Consider the following 20,287-nt stretch of genomic DNA (forward strand, 5'->3'; position numbering starts at 1 on the left):
AGATCATTGTATACTGTAATAAACCACACAAATGGTTATAAAAGCCCATCATGAAGTTTACACAAAACTGGCAACATGTCACAAGCAAGTTCATGTAACTTTTTACCGCATTTATAATGAATACTATAGGATGCACATTGTCATGGTGAAATTGTGAGTGACACTTCTGGAGACTCAGACACAGAAAGAGACCGAGGGCTCTGTTTTCGTCTGGCGCTAAGGAGGCACAAGTGTTAAAACGCACGTTAGTTACAAATTTCGTCATGTAAAAACTGGCTCAATGGCATTTTACCCCCTTCACGCCAATTTCGGCAATTTACCTACCTAACATCAGCTCGCTTGTGCTGAGGCGGAAGGGGTGGCAATATTTGAGGTGTTCTTGAAAGGGAATTTCACCCTGGGGGAATCTGGGCTTGTTTTCATCACGTTCAAGGTATTTTAGGTCAGCGAGATGTGTTTTACACATCATTGCCTAGGAGGAAGGCAGGTCTGGGCTTTGCGCACTAAATGATACACCCTATGACGGCTTCTGGTGTAATGATGGGGGGAGATCCGAAAATAAATGTAGTCCTGCTTTGTGGAATTTCACGAAGTCTCAATGTGATACTTATCGCGCTATACGTTTTTGTGCATGTATATGGCTGTCCTTGTTTGATAGAGCCATTAAACGTCTTTCAGTGATGTTCCTATCAGCAGATGCATTGCTAAATATACAAGCTGACACATTTGAACTCCTGGGGAGCGGAGCCTCATGCTCTGGCCCTCTCCCTCCTCCAAGGCGGCCTTTTTTAAAAAGGGAGGCGGACACTAACACAATACTTTGGGCAAAACTGAAAGAACTTACCAGACCATAATGGCTTCAAGGGATTCCAATCATCAACATGAATTTGAGAATGGAGCATTTTTTTTTTTACTACATTGTGACATTCATCCATAGATGTTTCATCCAGAATATAGCGAAGAGGATTCGAAACAAAGAGTTGGATTTAGCTAGAAGATAGGCTACAGAAGACACCAGGACCAAGAGGGTAGATAACAAGGCTATGGAGGCTAAGTAGACTCGAGGTTGTAACTGCTGCCAAAGGTGCTTCAACAAAGTACTGAGCACACTGCTGCTACTCACTGTTGATTATCTATGCATAGTTACTTTACCCCCATCTACATGTACAAATGACCTCGAACTAACCTGTAACCCTGCACATTGACTCTGTACCGCTACCCCCTGTATATAACCTTGTTATTTTATTGTGCTACTTTTTATTTAATTTTTTACTTTAGTTTATTTAGTAAATATTTTCTTAACTCTATTTCTTGAACTGCATTGTTGGTTAAGGGCTTGTAAGTAAGCAGTTTACAGTAAGGTATACACCTGTTTGATTTGGAACATTTGACAAATAACATTTAATTAGATTTTGATTTGATTTCACTAAAAGGGTCTTAATACTTATGTAAATGTGATATTTCAGTTTCTTTTATATACATTTTCAAAAATGTCTAAACCAGTTTTTGCTTTGTCATTATGGGATATTGTGTGTAGATTGATAATGGGGATAATAACTATTGAGTCCATTTTAGAATAAGGCTGTAACGTAACAAAATGTGCAAAAAGTCAAGGGGTCTGAATACTTTCCAAATGCACTGTACATAAGTATTCAGACCCTTTACTTAGTACTTTATTGAAGCACCTGGAGATAAGTTGGAGTGGAAATGCTGTGTGGGAGATAGAATGATGGTCAAAGATGAGGCTGATACCGTGCAGGTCTTTGTACCCATGCATATACACACACACACACTCATTCAAATACACGCATACACGGACACACACACACACACACGTAATAGTGCCAGACATGCACTCAAACATATACAGTTGGCATTGCTGTTATGATTTTAGTTGTCCTTGATGTCCCTTGTTTTGTTTTGCATTGTTGTTTGCTGTTTGTTCTGTCTTTTTCTTTTTTCTCTTTAGTTCATTTTCTTGGTTGTTGGTGCATTGAGGGGTTTTTGGGGGTGGGGAATGTAATTAATTGTCTTTAAAAAAAATATATCATTTTTTTGGGGGGGTCAACAGAAGTTAGAAATAACACAATAAATATTCACTTACCTTTGATGATCTTCATCAGAAGGCACTTCCAGGAATCCCAGTTCGACAATAAATGACTGATTTGTTCCATAAAGTTCCATAAAGTCCATCATTTATGTCCAAATAGCCACTTGTTGTTAGCGTGTTCAGCCCAGTAATCCATCTTCATGAGGCGCGAGCACTTCGTCCAGACAAAATCTCGAAAAAATTCCGTTACAGGTCATAGAAACAAGTCAACCGATGTATGGAATCAATCTTTAGGATGTTTTAACATAAAACATCAATAAGCTTCCAGCCGGAGAATTCCTATGTCTGAAGAAAAGCACTGGAATGAGAGCTGACTCTGTCGGGAGTGCGCATCACGAGCCTGAGACACTCTGCCAGACCACTGACTCAAACAGGTCTCATGAGCCCCTCCTTTATAGTAGAATCCCCAAACCAGTTTCTAAAGATGGTTGACATCTAGTGGAAGCCATAGGAAGTGCAACTTGACTCCATAGACACTGTGTATTCGGTAGGCCAAGTTTTGAAAAACTACAAACCTCAGATATCCCACTTCCTGGTTGGATTTTTCTCAGGTTTTCGCATGCCATATGAGTTCTGTTATACTCACATACATCATTCAAACAGTTTTAGAAACGTCAGAGTGTTTTCTATCCAATGCTAATAATAATATGCATATATTAACAACTGGGACTGAGGGGCAGGCAGTTTACTCTGGGCACCTCTGGGCACCTTTTCATCCAAGCTACTCAATACTGCGCCTGCAGCCATAAGAAGTTAAGCGAAGATAGGACTGGCCTACATATATTTTGTTATTTTGTTTCTGTAGGCTATTTAACAAACTAGGCCATAATGGACTATTGTAATTGGAGTTGATTACAACACAATACATAAAAGACTGTAAATACACAACTTGAAGCAACCACATATTTAGCCATGGAACACATTCTGATTGGCCAGTGAGGGGTCCAGAACACCTACAATTTGGTTTTTGAGCCAAAAGGGATCCCTCTAAATGGAGATAAATATTGTCCAGAAATGACATCGCACCCATGAGCAAAGCGTATATTGTTTAGCTAAAACACAAGTTGGGTTTTATGAGACAAGAAATTCACATCATACATGTGTATTAACCATACAGCCAACATTGGCCTTTCAAGCCGAAATGTGATGTATATAATTAGCAACTAAACTTCCATAATGTATCATTAACTGACCTGCAGTAATTTGACTGCCAGAACGATGGAGCGTGTGCATAGCACGGCCGAGGTCAGGCAAACCAGTATGACAAAGCCATCAAACACCAGAAGGTAGTGTGTGTTCTTCTGAGCTGAAACAGATAAAGACACCTGGGTTACATAACTCTTCCCATGTGCTTTGAGGCTTTTGACATAGTGTCACAGTGTCAACATTGGAAGTCTTCAGTATTGGTTGTTTAGAGAAGAAACATTATGGTTGGATTTGGACTTATTTGAGACTTAGTTCAAATACAGTACATATGTCAAATTATACTCAAAAGTACATTTTACAGTCATTTAGCAAACACTCCTGAGCAACTTACCAACGTTCCTCTACTAGCAAAAGCTAGTAAGGCAGGCTAAACTAGAAAAGTACATTTCCTGAAGAAAATATGATGTGCATGCTAGCTTGTGATGGATTGATTGATTGAATAGCCTTAAAATGTGGAAGTTGGTTTGGTGTTATAGTTGACAAAGTCTAAGAATTTGATGTTAGGATAGCCTGAACATGAGGAAATATGTTTAGGATCTCTAGCTTGAAAGGATCAAGACTTACTGTTGGTGGGAAATTGTATGCTAATTTATGCAATGAACATGTGAAAGGTGGTTTGGTGTCTCTAGCTTGAACGGAAGACGAGTTACTTTTATTCAGTTATTTTATGCAAGTGTATTACAATTTGTATAGTTGTTGAAATCTTTTGAAGATTTAGAATTTTTGATAGCCTGAACATGTAAAAATTGGTTTGGTGTATCTAGCTTGAACAGATCAATAGTTACTGTTGGCGAGTCATTTTATGCTAATTTCGTTACATTTGTATAGTTGTTACAGTTAAGATTTTTAAGTTAGGATAGCCTGAACATGTGATCTAGCTTGAATGGTTCAACAGTTACTGTTGGTTAAAAATTGTATGCTGATTTACGCAAATTCCATAGTTATTGTTGATAAAATTGTATAAGAATTTGAATTTAGGATAGCCTGAATATGTGACGGTTGGGTTTTTGGCTCTACAGTAGCTTAAACAGTTCAAGAATTTCTATTGATGAGTTATTTATGCAAATGCATGTACATTTGTGTTTTTTGTTCTTGTAAACATTTAAGTATTTGAAGTTAGGATAGCCTGAACATGTGAAAGTTGGTTTGGTGTATAGCTTGAATGGATCAAGAGTTACTGTTGGTGGCTTACTTTACAAACATGTATTACAAATTATATAGTTGTAGTTGTTGAAAGTTTAATAATTTGAAGTTAGGATTGGCATAACATGTGAAAGGCGGTTTGGAGTCTAGCTTGAACGGATCAAGAGTTACTGTTGGTTTAGTATAGGCTGAACATGTAAAGGTTGGTTTGGTGGCATAAACTTGAAGGATCAACAGTTACTGACGGTGAGTTATTTTTGTAAAAGTATGTACATTTATATATTTATAGTTCATTTATATAATAAAAGTTACGTTTACGTTAGGATAGGCTGAACATGAGAATCTTGATTTAGTGTCTCTAGCTTGAAAGGGAAGAAGTTACTTTTAGTGGGTTATTTTATGCAAATACATTCAAATCTGTATAGTTCTATTTGTTGAAAGTTTTGAAGAATTTGAAGTTAGGATAGTATAAACATGAGAAAATTGGTTCGGAGTCCCTAGCTTGAACGAATAAAGAGTTACTGTGGGTTGGTCATTGTATGCTATTTTGTGCAAGTGCGCTATAGTTGATCAAAGTGAATAATTTAAAGTTAGGATATCCTGAACATGACAAAGCTAGTTCGGTGCTTATAGCTGGAACGGTTCAATAATTACTGTTTGTAGTTTTTTTATTCAAATCTAAGCAATTTCATATAGTTATAGTTGATAAAAGTTTGTAATAATTTGATGTTAGGATAGCTGGAACATGAGGAAGTTGGTTGAGTATCTATAGCTAGAATGGTTTAATTAAGAGTTACTGTTAGTGACTTAGTTTATGCAAATGTTTATAGTTATGTCTTAACTCCCGGGTGGCGCAGTGGTCTAGGGCACTAGCTGCGCCACCAGAGTCTCTGGGTTCGCGCCCAGGCTGGGCTGGGTTCGCGCCCAGGCTCTGTCGCAGCCGGCCGCAACCGGGAGATCCGTGGGGCGATGCACAATTGGCATAGCGTCGTCTGGGTTAGGGAGGGTTTGGCCGGTAGGGAGGGTTTGGCCGGTAGGGATATCCTTGTCTCAGTATGTAAAAAAAAAAAAAAAATGTAATAAAATGTATGCATGTAAGTCGCTCTGGATAAGAGCGTCTGCTAAATGACTAAAATGTTAACGTTTTTTAGATATGGGAGTTAGGATAGCCTGAACATGAAGTGAGTTTAGTATGTCTAGCTTGAACTGATCAAGAGTTACTGTTGGTGAGAAATTGTATGCTAATTTATGCAAATGAGGGAGTTATAGTTGATAAAAGGATATACAAATGTGAAGTTAGGAAAGCCTGAACATGTGATGGTTGCTTTGGTGTCTATCTTGAACGGTTCAATAGTTACTGTTGGCAAGTAATTGTATGCTAATTTATTCAAATTTGTATAGTTATATTTGTTTAAAAAAAATACGAATTTGAAAATAGGATAGCAGTTCAACAGTTACTGTTGGTGATAAATTGTATGCTAATTTATGCAATTTGCTTAGATATAGTTGATAAAAGTGTATAACAATTTTAAGTTAGGATAGCCTGAACATGTGAAAGTTGGTTTTGTGTCTCTAGCTTGAACGGATCAAGAATTACGGATCAAGAATTACTGTTGGTGTGTTATTTGATGCTAATTTGAAGTTGTCATTTTTGAAAGTTTTTTAAGAATTTGAAGTTACATGTGAACCTGAACATGTGGAATTTTGGTGCCTATAATGTAGCTTGAACTTTTCAATAATTATTGTTTGTAGTTTCTTTATGCAAATTCATGCAATTTCATATAGTTATAGTTGATAAAAGTTTAAGAATGAGGAAGCTGGTTTAGTATCTCTAGCTTGAACGGTTTAAGAGTTAGGGTTGGTGATGTATTTTATGAAAATGTATATAATAATAGTTGATAACAGTTTAATAACTTGAAATTAGGATAGCCTGAAAATGAGAAAGTTGGTTTGGTGTGTCTAGCTTAAACGGTTCAATAGTTACTGTTAGCGAGTTATGTTATGCCAACATATGTATACTCACCAAAAATATAAACGCAACATTCAAAAATGTCAAAGATTTTACTGAGTTGGAGTTCATATAAGGAAATGAGTCAATTTAAATGAACGCTTTAGGCCCTAATCTTTGATTTTCATTTGACTGGGCAGGAGTGCAGCCATGGGTGGGCCTTGGGAGGCATAGGCGCAGCCAATCAGCATTATTTCTTTCCCCCAGAAAAGGGGCTTTATTACAGACAGAAATAGTCCAACTCAATCATCTTGGCTAAGAAGAATTTTTTTATTTTATTTATTTTTTATTTCACCTTTATTTAACCAGGTAGGCTAGTTGAGAACAAGTTCTCATTTGCAACTGCGACCTGGCCAAGATAAAGCATAGCAGTGTGAACAGACAACACAGAGTTACACATGGAGTAAACAATAAACAAGTCAATAAACAAATGCTCACTAAACAAATTTGTTCAGAAAATTTGAGAGAAATAAGCTTTTTGTTCGTATGGAAAATTTCTGGGATTTTTTATTTCAGCTCATGAAACATAGGACCAAAACTTTACATGTTGCTTTTATATTTTTGTTCAGTGTAGTTATAACAGCCTCCACTCTTGCTGAGGGGACTTTCTTCCATTCAGCCACAAGAGCATTACTGAGGTCGGGCACTGGTGATTAGGCCTGGCTCGCAGTTGGCGTTCCAATTCATCCCAAAGGCGTTCAATGAGGTTAAGGTCAGGGCTCTGTGCAGGCCAGTCAAGTTCTTCCACACCGATCTCGGCAAACCATTTCTGTATGGACCTCGCTTTGTGCACGGGGGCATTGTCATGCTGAAACAGGAAATGGCCTTCCCAAAACTGTTTCCACAAAGTTGGAAGCGCAGAATCGTCTAGAATGCCATTGTATGCTGTAGCGTTATGTCCCTTCACTGGACCTAAGGGGCCCAGCCTGAACCATGAAAAACCACCCCAGACCATTATTCCTCCTCCACCAAACTTTACCGTTGGCACTATGAATACGAGCAAGTATTCTCAGCTGTCCCGAGTCCACCTGGTCGCGCTGCTGCTCCAGTTTCACCTGTCCAGAGTCTTTGGACTCGGCGGTCACAGTCTGTGAGCTTATGTGGCCTACCACTTCGCGGTTGAGCTATTGTTGATCCTAGATGTTTCCACTTCACAATAACAGCACTTACAGTTGACTGGAGCAGCTCTAGCAGGGCAGAAAGTCACTCAGGTCTTCAATAAGGCCATTCTATTGCCAATGTTTGTCTATGGAGATTGCATGGCTGGGTGCTCGAGTTTATACACCTGTCAGCAACGGGTGTGGCTGAAATAGACGAATATACTCATTTGAAGGGGTGTCCACATACTTTTGTATATATGGTGTAAGTCTATGGCACTTTTATTTCCATTGAAATGTATTGTCAGCTCATTTAAATGTTGCTGTAGTACAAAAAGTATACAATATCAAAAATAAGTTGGGTCGATCTGCACATTTGGAAGTTGGTTTCATGTTAATAGCTTAAGTCGTTTAAGTGCTGGAACGAGCGGAATAAATCAAATAATTATAATAATATGAGTAAGAAAACTGGAGTCGTGCATTTGTTTGCATGTACACCTACTTAACGGCACCTCAAGTATTTGAACATACTGCGTTTATTTAATTACCCAGGACAATTAATCCTGATGAACAAATTGGTTTCTTAATAACTCAAACTTAACTATACTTACCAGTCCCTGAAATCTTCCAGTTTTTGCACGCGCTGCTCAGTGCGTCAATGTCGAGGAAGACTTTTATCTTTCCGCTGTGACACTGGTTATCAAATGTGATCTGGAGAAAGAGACAACTGAAAACAGATTACAAAATGGTCTAACAGTACCAACAGCGCTCCGTGGGCATGATGATGGGGTTACATGTTTAAACACAACAAAGGAAACTTACCATCACAAAAAATACATAACAGTCGGGTAACTCATGTGAGCGCACTGTTTGCAGGTTGATTCCTTTAAGTTGAAACGTGATCTTGATATCAACAAGCCTGAAAGGAAAACATGCCAACGTTAATAAGAAATCAATCCCCAAATGATCCAAGTACCCCTCGCTGCGGCACAAGGAACGGGTCAAGGTTGGCGGGGTCGGCCCACCACACATTTTCCTTGGTTGAGATGCATTTTCATTCCACCACGCTCGACACAACGTAGCCTGCATGGTGATACATCAGCAGGTACATGTAAAGCCTCAATCACATTACCCATAAGCCAGCGGTTCCCAAACTATGGATTGTGACCCCAAATGGGGTTGCCGAATTTGAAAATGGGGTTGCTGGAGAATTAATCATATGGAAATCAGTCAATTGAAATAAATTAATTAGGCCCTAATCTATGGATTTCACAAACAGGGGTGCAGCCATAAGCCCACCCACTTGGAAGCTAGGCCCACCCACTGGGGAGCTAGGCCCAGCCTATCAGAATGAGTTTTTCCCCACGCTTTATTAAAGAGAGAAATACTCTTCAGCAACCCCCCCCCCCCCCCCCCCCCACCCATCATTGTAATTTGGTTAACCTTAAAAATCAAAATTATTCAAATATAAAAGAAACCAGAGCGTGCCCTTAGATCATGGAAAAATTATTCCCATGCTGATTGACTAGGCCCACTACGCCATGAAACCACACACTATTACAGACTTTGATATTACTGGCCACAATTGATATGGTGAAAACAATGTGTGGGGAGGCAGAGGCATAGAAACTCACATCATTATCTTTGTCAGATAATACTGTTAAACAAAGAATTTATGCTATTACTAGTAATCAAGAGGAAACTGACTGAACTCAAACTCCCCAGTTTATGTTCTCCAAAGGGACGTTAGCTGTGAGGGCCGACACCCCCACACACCGACACCCCCACACACCGACACCTCCACACACCGACACCTCCACACAGTTCTGTCTCACGATTCCCGAGAATGAAACTGCACAGGGGATGTGCAGAAAAACAGATTCTACATAGGATCGGATGGTGGGCTTTTGCACAGATGGGGCTCCATCTATCTCCTTCTGCCATAAGGTCGCATTGTATGATACACCGAGAGCAACTGGTGGCAAAAGATCGAAGCACAGAACTCAGAGATATACTGCAGCAGGTAACTTCGATTGTAAACTACATCAAACCACATTCACTGCGCCCAAGCCTGTTTGCAAAACTACATGGAGATATGGGATCAGAGCATGATAATGTTCTATTTCACACTGAGGCTTTTCGCTTTGAGAGAGGAACTTTGTCATTCACAATGGATGTAGCATTCAAATGTTTTTCCCCCCACCTTTATTTAACCAGGTAGGCCAGTTTAAAACAAGTTCTCATTTACAACTGTGACCTGGCCAAGATAAAGCAAAGCAGTGCGACAAAAACACAGAGTTACACATGGGATAAACAAACGTACAGTCAATAACAATAGAAACATCTGTATACAGTGTGTGCAAATTAAGTAAGGAGGTAAGGCAATAAATAGGCTAATAGTGGCGAAGTAATTACAATTTAGCAATTTACATGCTAAATTGATATATGTGCAGATGAGAATGTGCAAGTAGAAATACTGGTGTGCAAAAAAGCAGAAAAACTAAAACAAATAGGGGATTAGGTAGGTAGTTGGTTGGATGGGCTATGTACAGGTGCAGTGATCAGTAAGCTGCTCTGACAGCTGATGCTTAAAGTTAGTGAGGGAGATATAAGTCTCCAGCTTCAGTGATTTTTGCAATTCGTTCCAGTCATTGGCAACAGAGAGCTGGAAGGAAAGGCGGCCAAAGGAGGTGTTGGCTTTGGGGATGACCAGTGAAATATACCTGCTGGAGCGTGTGCTGCGGGTGAGTGTTGCTATGGCGACTAGTGAGCTGAGATAAGGCAGAGCTTTACCTAGCAAAGACTTAGATGACCTGGAGCCAGTGGGTTTAGCGATGAATATTTAGCGAGGGCCAGCCAACGAGAGCATACAGGTCGCAGTGGTGGGTAGTATATGGGGCTTTGGTGACAAAACGGATGGCACTGTGATAGACTGCATCCAATTTGCTGAGTAGAGTGTTGGAGGATATTTTGTAAATGACTAAGGATCGGTAGGATAGTCAGTTTTACGAGGGTATGTTTGGCAGCATGAGTAAAGGATGCTTTGTTGCGAAATAGGAAGCCAATTCTAGATTTAATTTTGGATTGGAGATGCTTAATGTGAGTCTGGAAGGAGAGTTTACAGTCCAACCAGACACCTAGGTACAGGTAGTTGTCCACATATTCTAAGTCAGAACCGTCCAGAGTAGTGATGCTGGAATGGCAGGCAGGTGCGGGCAGAGATCAGTTGACGAGCATGCATTTCATTTTACTAGCATTTAAGAGCAGTTTGAGGCCACGGAAGGAGTGTTGTATGGCGTTGAAGGTCGTTTGGAGGTTTGCTAACAGTGTCCAAAGAAGGGCCAGATGTATACAGAATGGTGTCGTCTGCGTAGAGGTGGATCAGAGAATAACCAGCAGCAAGAGCAACATCATTGATGTAAACAGAGAAGAGAGTCGTCCTGAGAATTGAACCCTCTGGCACCCCCATAGAGACTGCCAGAGAGACTGCCAGCTGCTGTGGGGGTTGCAGAGCTGTTGGCCGGGGTAGTCAGGTGGAAAGCATGGCCAGCCGTAGAGAAATACTTATTGAAATTCGATTATCGTGGATTTATCAGTGGTGACAGTGTTTCCTAGTCTTAGTGCAGTGGGCAGCTGGGAGGAGGTGCTCTTATTCTCCATGGACTTTACAGTGTCCCAAAACTTTTTGGAATTAGTGCTGCAGGATGCAAATTTCTGTTTGAAAAAGCTAGCCTTTGCTTTCCTAACTGACTGTGTGTATTGGTTCCTAACTTCCCTGAAAAGTTGCATATCGTGGGGACTATTCAATGTTAGTGCAGGATGCCACAGGGTGTTTTTGTGCTGGTTAAGGGCAGTCAAGTCCGGAGTGAACCAAGGGCTATATCTGTTCTTAGTTCAATTTCTTTTGAAAGGGGCACGCTTATTTAAGATGGTGGGGAAAGCACTTCTAAAGAACAACCAGGTATCCTCTACTGATGGGATGAGGTCAATATCCTTCCAGGATACCTGGGCCAGGTCGATTACAAAGGCCAGCTCGCAGAAGTGTTTTAGGGAACATTTGACAGTGATGAGGGGTGGTCGTTTGACCACGGACCCATAACGGACGCAGGCAATGAGGCAGTGATCGCTGAGATCCTGGTTGGAAACAGCAGAGGTGTATTTAGAGGGCAAGTTGGTCAGGATGATATCTATGAGGGTGCCCATGTTTACGGATTTGGGGTTGTACCTGGTAGGTTCCTTTATAATTTGTGTGAGATTGAGGGTATCTAGCTTAGATTGTAGGATGGTCGGGGTGTTAATCATATCCCAATTTATGTCACCTAGCAGTACGAACTCTGATGATAGATGGGGGGCAATCAATTCACATATGGTGTCCAGGGCACAGCTGGGAGCTGAGGGGTGTCTATAACAAGCGGCAACAGTGAAGGACTTATTTCTGGAGAGATGGATCTTTAAAAGTAGAAGCTCGAACTGTTTGGGCATAGACCTGCATAGTATGACAGAACTCTGCAGGCTATCTCTACAGTATATTGCAATTCCTCCCCCTTTTACATTTTCCGTCAAGACAAATGCTATTGGGGATGGAAATGTCACAATTTTTGGTGGACTTCCTATGCCAGGATTCAGACACAGCTAGGACATTAGGGTTGGCGGAGTGTGCTCAAGCAGTGAATTAATGAAACTGTTACATTGCCTATGTAACATACATATTTGAGAAATTGAACGAACTAAACGTAAGACGCAGGGGAAATACAAAAACATTCTACAGATGAGTAACCGAATCAGTGGATTCAGAGGAAATAATTCCATGCCCCCTTCCCTTGGGTGTGCACGTTTCTAACAGAAAACAGCATCAGTAAGTGTCCCATACGAGTGGTCTTGTCATTAGCGTGTCTGCCCTGAGATTGGAAGGTTCAATCCCTGGCCGAGTCATACGAAAGTGGGACCTGGATAGTTGCCGTTTGGCACTCAGCATTGAGATAGATTGAGGGTAAGGCCCTGCGATAGACTAGTGTCCTGTTCAGGGCGTGTACTTGTACATCAAGCTGCCTCATGCTACAGAAACAGGACATAGGCTTCTGCTCAATGAGCCGTTCCGGTTCGCACAATCCAAGGCTCGTGCAAGGCTACTTACTTACAAGTGATGACTGCTCACCTCCAACGCTTGGAAGATTACTTTGAGAAATACTTCCCAATCCATGTGACTGTGATCCTGGTTCAGTTGACATGCCGTAAGTTAAATCGAACAGCTGATTTAGCTATCATGTGTCGGGTCACTACGGAGGAGTTTTGGTTCCTGATGTCATGGTTCCATTCCACTACCGACCCCTAGCACTTTGAAAGGCTGATCATGGTTCACATCAACACCATCATCCCAGAAACTCACTACAAACCTGCCAAGAGAGGGCCGCCCATCAAAACTCACGGACCAGGCAAGGAGGGCTTAATCAGATGCAACAAAGAGACCAAAGATACCCCTGAAGGAGCTGCAAAGCGCCACAGCGGAGATTGGAGCATCTGTCCATAGGACCACTTTAAGCCATACACTCCACAGAGCTGGGTTTTACAGAAGAGTGGCCAGAAAAACGCCATTGTTTAAAGAAAAAAATAAGCAAACACATTTAGTGTTCACCAAAAGGTATGTGGGAGACTCCCCAAACATGAAGAAGGTACTCTGGTCAGATTAATCTAAAATTTAGCTTTTTGGCCATCAAGGAAAAGACTGTCTGGCGCAAACCCAACACCTCTCATCACCCCAAGAACACCATCCCCACAGGGAATCCAATTGAGAAAATGTGGTATGACTTAAATATTGCTGTACACCATTGGAACTCATCCAACTTGAAGGAGCTGGAGCAGTTTTGCCTTGAAGAATGGGCAAAAATCCCAGTGGCTAGATGTGCCAAGTTTATAGAGACATACCCCAAGAGACTTGCAGCTGTAATTGCTGCAAAAGGTGGCTCTACAAAGTATTGACTTTGGGGGGTGAATAGTTATGCACGTTCAAGTTCAGTTCTTTTTGTCTCATTTCTGGTTTGTTTCACAATAAAAAATATTTTGTGTCTTCAAAGTGGTAAGCATGTTGTGTAAATCAAATGATGCTAACCCCCCCCAAAAAAACTATTTTAATTCCAGGTTGTGTGGCAACAAAATAGATAAAATGCCAAGGGGGTGAAAACTTTCGCAAAGCCACTGTAGCAAAATCTTCTCTCCACCCCATGTCAAAATGTATAGAATTGCAGCCAACTAGCTTTAATACTGCAACATTTTCTCTATGTGTTCTAAAACTAAAAAAATAATGATTCACTCTCAAGACAGGTGATGCTAAAAATGCAAAGTGGTGGGGAACGCTCATTTCGGTATGCAGACTTGTGGCTTCCACCCCCATCGAAGTTGCCCATCTCTGACTTAGAACCAAACTCCAATGTAAAGCTCAAAAAGTAGCCTACGATTATGTTAGATCGTGAAATGCACATTCAAAAACATTTTTACCTTGACAAATTAGTAGATCACCTGCAAAAAATGTGTCATTTATATTTCACGCACTGCAAAAATTAGAGTGGACCAGAATGTATGTGCTCTCCCCACTAATTATTGTTTCTGCAGTGATAATCGTTGTTTTGAGCTCCAAAATCAGTAGTAGCACTATGCAAATCAGGGAGTCAAATGCGGGAGCTACTTGGTTATGAATGCAGCATAACAGGGCCGTATTCAGAAGGAGGAAGGACACATTGTTCAACGTTGAGAGAAATATTTGATGTAGAACAAATATGCCTCTGATTCTAAGGTAGCAACGTACATGCCCTGCCCACCTGCGGATGTCTTTTTAAGCCATCCATTTCCTATTTGAAGGGTGCAAAATCTACTTGTCACTTACATCTCACTGGATTGAATGGTTTCATTTTATTCCTGCGACTCTTATTCTTGTGCCTATTGTTTTTTCCCGTTAACGTTACAACCACGAAAATGTCTGTAATGACCTGTCGAACACACTCTGTCAATGGCTGAAATGGGCTCAATCGAATACATTGTCTTTTCGTTGCATCTGTATGAACACTGAAGCTTTTTATTATTTAACACATCTCGACACTTATGTCACAAGAAATAACATTATTTTGATGGGTGTTCATTTTTTGTGGAATTGAAAAAGTAATCTTGGAATACAGTTGAAACGTTTACAAATTAAATGCGCTGAAATGAAAACAACTTCCGAAAATGAACACCTGGATTACAGTCATATTAGGTCTGATCTTGCAAACAATGTAAAGTATGTATAGATAGGTGTAAACTAGAGCCAAGCATGTTCATTTTTAATCCGAGGGTATCCTGCTATTGACACACTTGTTGAATTATGCAACAGAACTTGACAACAGTAATAATGAGGCAGTCTAGACAGCACAGGTGCAGGTAGGCCTAGAGAGAGCAAGTTTTTTGGTTGTTGCAGCCCTGTTCCACAGCGCAATGTTAATTTAGTCATATATGCAAATACACCCATTGTATTTATGCAAGTGAGGCATATACATTTTTTTTTAAACAAAATATTTAAAAATGACCTATAAGAAAATATATATATATAAAGCCTTAACAATTTTGATGACTGTTGCTATTCTAAGGAGTCATGTCTGTTCATGGACCTTCCTATTTGCAATGTTAAGAAATTATTTTTGTACTGGACTTGCCCAGGCGAACCCAATGAGCTATATGAACTCGGCTCTGCCCATTTCTTGTCTGTCTGGAACACTGAGGTATGAACAGTTAGGAAAGCCTCCGCAAATGAAAACAAATGGAGGGCAGGCCGACACCAACCGGTTCCGTGTGCCGCGGCGAGGAGCTTTTCCAATGATCAGGGTTGTGTTCATTAGGCTTAAGAAACACTCACTTGTCCAATAAGAAACATGTTACTGTACCTGTAAAATTCCAGATTGAAAAAAGACACATTTTCTGCTTTCCACTGGCTCACGTTTGTTGGATCATGTGTCATACAATCTGCAAAAGATGAAAAGATTGGAACAACTAATTAAACCATATGTAGGCCAAATTAAGTTGTTCAGTTTCAACTGTTCTGCCTGCGGCTATGGAACCCTGACCTGTTCACCGGACGTGCTACCTGTCCCAGACCTGCTGTTTTCAACTCTCTAGAGACTTCAGGAGCGGTAGAGATACTCTTAATGATCGGCTATGAAAAGCCAACTGACATTTACTCCTGAGGTGCTGACTTGCTGCACCCTCGACCACTACTGTGATTATTATTATTTGACCATGCTGATCATTTATGAACATTTGAACATCTTGGCCATGTTCTGTTATAATCTCCACCCAGCACAGCCAGAAGAGGACTGGCCACCCCTCATAGCCTGGTTCCTCTCTAGGTTTCTTCCTAGGTTTTGGCCTTTCTAGGGAGTTTTTCCTAGCCACCGTGCTTCTACACCTGCATTGCTTGCTGTTTGGGGTTTTAGGCTGGGTTTCTGTACAGCACTTTGAGATATCAGCTGATGTCAGAAGGGCTATATAAATGCATTTGATTTGATTTGATTTTGATTCACACTCTTAGACAATGAAGGTTTAACAAGTGAATGGTGTGGTCGGATACCGGTCATTAAAAAATGTATGCGAGTAGACGGCTGATTGGCCAGCTCAGGATGACATCATCCTCTATGAGGAAATAGCAAGCATTTTTTAAACAGCCTGTTTGAAGTTTGATGTGGGGGGTTGAAGTGCTTTTCTCCAATTTATACTTTGGCCACAAATACGAGTATAGGATGAGTCAACAACATTATTTGGGTATGAGTTAACAGAATATTCTCTTTCAAAGTAAGATTTTCACTGGACAGTTACTTTAAAAATGCAACATTTTCTCTCAGCCTCATGTCAAAATTTGTAGAGTAGCAGAAAATTAGCAACATATTATCTCATAGAATAATATTATAAAACGGCAAATGTTTCTCTTCCCCATGGCAAAATGCAGGAAGTTAACCTTTATTATAATTTTTTTTAAATACCCCTCCATATACCCCTGAAAATAGGTATAATAAGTCATGTCAAACTATGTAGAATTGCAGGAAATATGCTTTAAAATGTCACTGTCTACTGTTCATCCTCCCAAATATCTACGCCACAATTTCGCCCTTGGAGTCCACTGACCTTTTTCTAACTGAGCATCAATGTCGTAGGCCTCGTCCGAGGGTTCCACATTGCCTCTCTTGTAGTACTCCTTACAGATGACCAGAGGTAACAGTTTCCCATCCTCCTCAGCGTAACTGATAGGCCCCACAGAGAGGCGCCCCAACTGGCGGTACTGCAGGAAACAGAACGCCATTCAAACACAAGTGCGTTTTGCTCATTACCAGCTACTGTATGTAACGCTATGTGTATGAGTCATAACCTCTAATGAAATGGTGCACCAGCACCATAAACAAAAAAGGACAATCATACTCATAAAACAGTAAAAGGTGGCCTGGCTGGTCTAGCAGTAATGTCGCAGCCTGCAGCACACGTCTACGGTATCGGCGAAGGTAAAATCTGAGCTGCTGCCCTTTGACACGACCTCTCTCTGTTTTTCCCCACTGTCACCCTATATCTCTATAATAAAAAAAATTATTTAAGAGTGAAATGCTTATGTGTGCAGCATTAGGCTATAACCATGACTCAATATTGATAACCCAGGGGAAAATTGCCTGAACAGTGGCAGAAACCAATTTACTCTGCAAAAATACAGGAATGATTATGAAACCGATGACAAGCAAGGGAGAAAGCGTCGGTAAGAAAGAGAATGGGGATAGAGTAAAAGAGACAGGGGAAAGAGAAGGACAGTCGGGAGACTTGTTTAGATACTAGATCTGCACTCCTACTCTGAGATGCTTTATTATGAATATGGGCCCTGGAGACTTGCCTGATCCAGCACATAGAACAGACTGTCATAGACGGCTTGTTGGGAGAAAAGAGCTACACTGTAATCGTCCTCATCAACTCCGCTATAGTCCTTGAGGAACAGGTTCTTGAAGGTCATGGCATTCTCCTCCTTGTAGGAAACCACAAGCTGGTTGTTCAGTCCAAACAAGATAAGCTTGGTGGGAGAAGAAAAACAGATTTTAAAGGGATAGTATGATGCAACACACATCCGTTTTTTCCTCTGTACTGAAAAGTGCTTTATCATGAAAACTTAATTGCTGACATGCACAATTTTGGGGAATTGTATTAACAATGAACTAATGAACAAAATACTAAAACAGCCTAATCTGGGCATTTGCCTTTCATATCACAACCATATCAAATTGTTTTATCACCAAATCAGTGTAAATTCAACTAATGAGTTGTGAGAGTAAAAAAAATCCATAAGGGTTGATAGCATTCTTAAGCCTTGGTGCCTGTCTGTTACTTTCTGCTCTACCGCCAACTCCTTATGCCATGCCAAACCAATTCCATAAGGAGTTGACAAGACAGCGAGCAGAAACAGACTGACACCCAGAATAGCCATTCTTAGCAATTACCTTTGATAATTCCTAAAAAGAGAGAACAGTTCTAATGATACACTTCTCAGACTATACCTGGGATGTGATCATGACGATTTTCAGGATCTGCACCCCCAGTTTCCATGGTAACTGGCGTCTGGCCCTGTATTTCTCACAAGGGCTCATGAAGTAGTATTTTAGATCATCGCGAAGAATTTCCTCCTTGATTATGCCTTGGCTCATTGTGGAACTAAAAGAAACAACCCAATTCTCATTATTATTAGGCTAAATATGTTTTAAATGTTATTATAGCAACTAAAATGATTGGGAACAACTTGAGGTAAAAACTATCAACTTCAACTCAAATGAATATGATTGAATGAATGAAAATGAATATGACATCTTCATCACATTACTTTTGGACAAGAAAATGACTTACAGGAAGACAAGATAAAACATATAATCTATTTTCTGACAAGTTCCTTTAAGTGTTATCCCATTTGAAAAGGGGAAGGACACACGAGTTCAAATTGAAAGAGAAGTAACCGTTTGAATAAGCAATTTCAGTCAGTTTAGGAAAAAAAGGCTATTTTTCCACCAGATGTGTTTCCGTAAATGCACAAATAAATGTACTGTAGCACTCCCTGTACTGAACACTCCTTGTATTGAACAGTGACTGCAGTCATGTGGGGAAAAGTCCAAGGTTAACTCACTGCACTGAAAATATTTGCACTAGTGTTGACTAGTATGAAGCTTTCGTTGTAACAACGTGAGGTGTTTTGTAAGTCATTTCAGCATATTGTTTTGTAGTCGTACGGTGTAATTTTACAGCTAAGACATAAATTCACTGCACTTAAGTTGAATGACATTTTCTACCAACGTCATGTTAGGCTTATTGATATTGAGAGTTCCTGAATGTCTCAACTCGTATTAAAAGTTCAAAAATTATATTTGACAACTTCTTGTAAGAACTACTCACCCAAGCGGCCCAACTGACTCACTCCCGTCACGATACTGGACTAACAATTCCATAATGATAAGATATGATTGATTTGTTAATTATCATATCACAGAGCAGCATAATATAAGTTACAATGTGTGTCACTCACATGAATCGCTGCTGGTGGACTACACACAGGCATCAGATATCCAATCCAAAGTTGAATTCAGCCAGTTGATACTGTAGTGTATTGTACTGTGATTTGCCAAGCACCTCAACTCCTCCACAGAGTTGAGCGCAGACTAGAGTTAATCACATACCAATGACTGACTCATTGGTGTTGTAAGATTGGCAAATCAGCGCAAATTTTCATGTGCCAATTGAATCTCAACAAGGAAACAGTCGGTAGTTGTATTTGATTAACATTTTATAAAAAAGTATAGATTTCAGCAAACAAAGAAAGGCATGCAACAGAGGAAAAACAGATACACGGTAAAGGTTTAAGAAACAAAAATGGTATGTATCGACGCATAGAGACTCTGAGTCGGGGGTTCATTTAAAAAAAAATAGTCTGCGCTTACCTCCGTGGAGGAGTTTAGGTACTTGGCAATACTGTGATTTGATTCTCATGCAGCAACACTTACAAGGTGGCTTCTCTGAACATACCTGTAGTGCATTTAGCTGCTTAAATATAGTTAACAGTTTAAAAAAACAAAACACTTGATTGGTGGCACATTTATCCGGAAATGTTCGAAATACAGGACAAAGAGAGTTGATAAGCCAACCTTTAACAGCCCATCATGAAATAAATCATGATTTTGAATGTAACACGAAGAATAATAAAATATTTTAATGTCAAATAATGATTTCCTTTCAGCAGTAGAAACAATAGAGATGACTTGTGACATTATGATTTTGAATGTAACACGATCCTGGACTTCCTGACGGGCCACACCCAGGTGGTAAGAGTAGGCAACACGTCTGCCACGCTGATCCTTAACACTGGGGCCCCTCAGGCGTGTGTACCTAGTCCCCTGCTGTATTCCGTGTTCACCCACGACTGCCTGGCCAAACACGACTCCAACACCACCATTAAGTTTCCTGGCGACACAACAGCGGTAGGCCTGATCACCGACAATGATGAGACGGCGTATAGGGCTGGCAGTGTGGTGCCAGGACAACAACCTCTCCCTCAATGTGAGCAAGACTAAAGAGCTGATCATGGACTACAGGAAAAGGCGAGCCGAACAGGCCCGCATTAACATCGCTGGGGCTGTAGTGGAGCGGGTCGAGTGTTAAGTTCCTTGGTGTCCACATCACCAACGAACTGTCATG

At 40.5% G+C, this 20,287-nt stretch overlaps 1 protein-coding gene across 1 annotated transcript in view; it reads right to left on the minus strand.

Moving 5' to 3' along the window:
* mcoln2 (mucolipin TRP cation channel 2) overlaps window positions 1-19,115 on the minus strand; it is a 43,778-nt gene extending 24,663 nt beyond the window's left edge. The window contains exons 1-8 of the mRNA XM_055862318.1: window positions 18,992-19,115; window positions 18,109-18,262; window positions 17,454-17,627; window positions 16,706-16,859; window positions 15,472-15,550; window positions 8,387-8,483; window positions 8,176-8,275; window positions 3,304-3,416 (exon numbers count right to left, since the gene is read on the minus strand). Coding sequence (XP_055718293.1) covers window positions 3,304-3,416; window positions 8,176-8,275; window positions 8,387-8,483; window positions 15,472-15,550; window positions 16,706-16,859; window positions 17,454-17,627; window positions 18,109-18,262; window positions 18,992-19,044 — 924 coding nt within the window. The 5' untranslated portion in view covers window positions 19,045-19,115. The remainder of the gene's footprint in view (window positions 1-3,303; window positions 3,417-8,175; window positions 8,276-8,386; window positions 8,484-15,471; window positions 15,551-16,705; window positions 16,860-17,453; window positions 17,628-18,108; window positions 18,263-18,991) is intronic.
* Between the last annotated feature and the right edge of the window lie 1,172 nt (window positions 19,116-20,287).

This window comes from Salvelinus fontinalis, chromosome 14 (assembly GCF_029448725.1).
Source record: "Salvelinus fontinalis isolate EN_2023a chromosome 14, ASM2944872v1, whole genome shotgun sequence".
Classification (NCBI taxonomy): Eukaryota; Metazoa; Chordata; class Actinopteri; order Salmoniformes; family Salmonidae; genus Salvelinus; species Salvelinus fontinalis.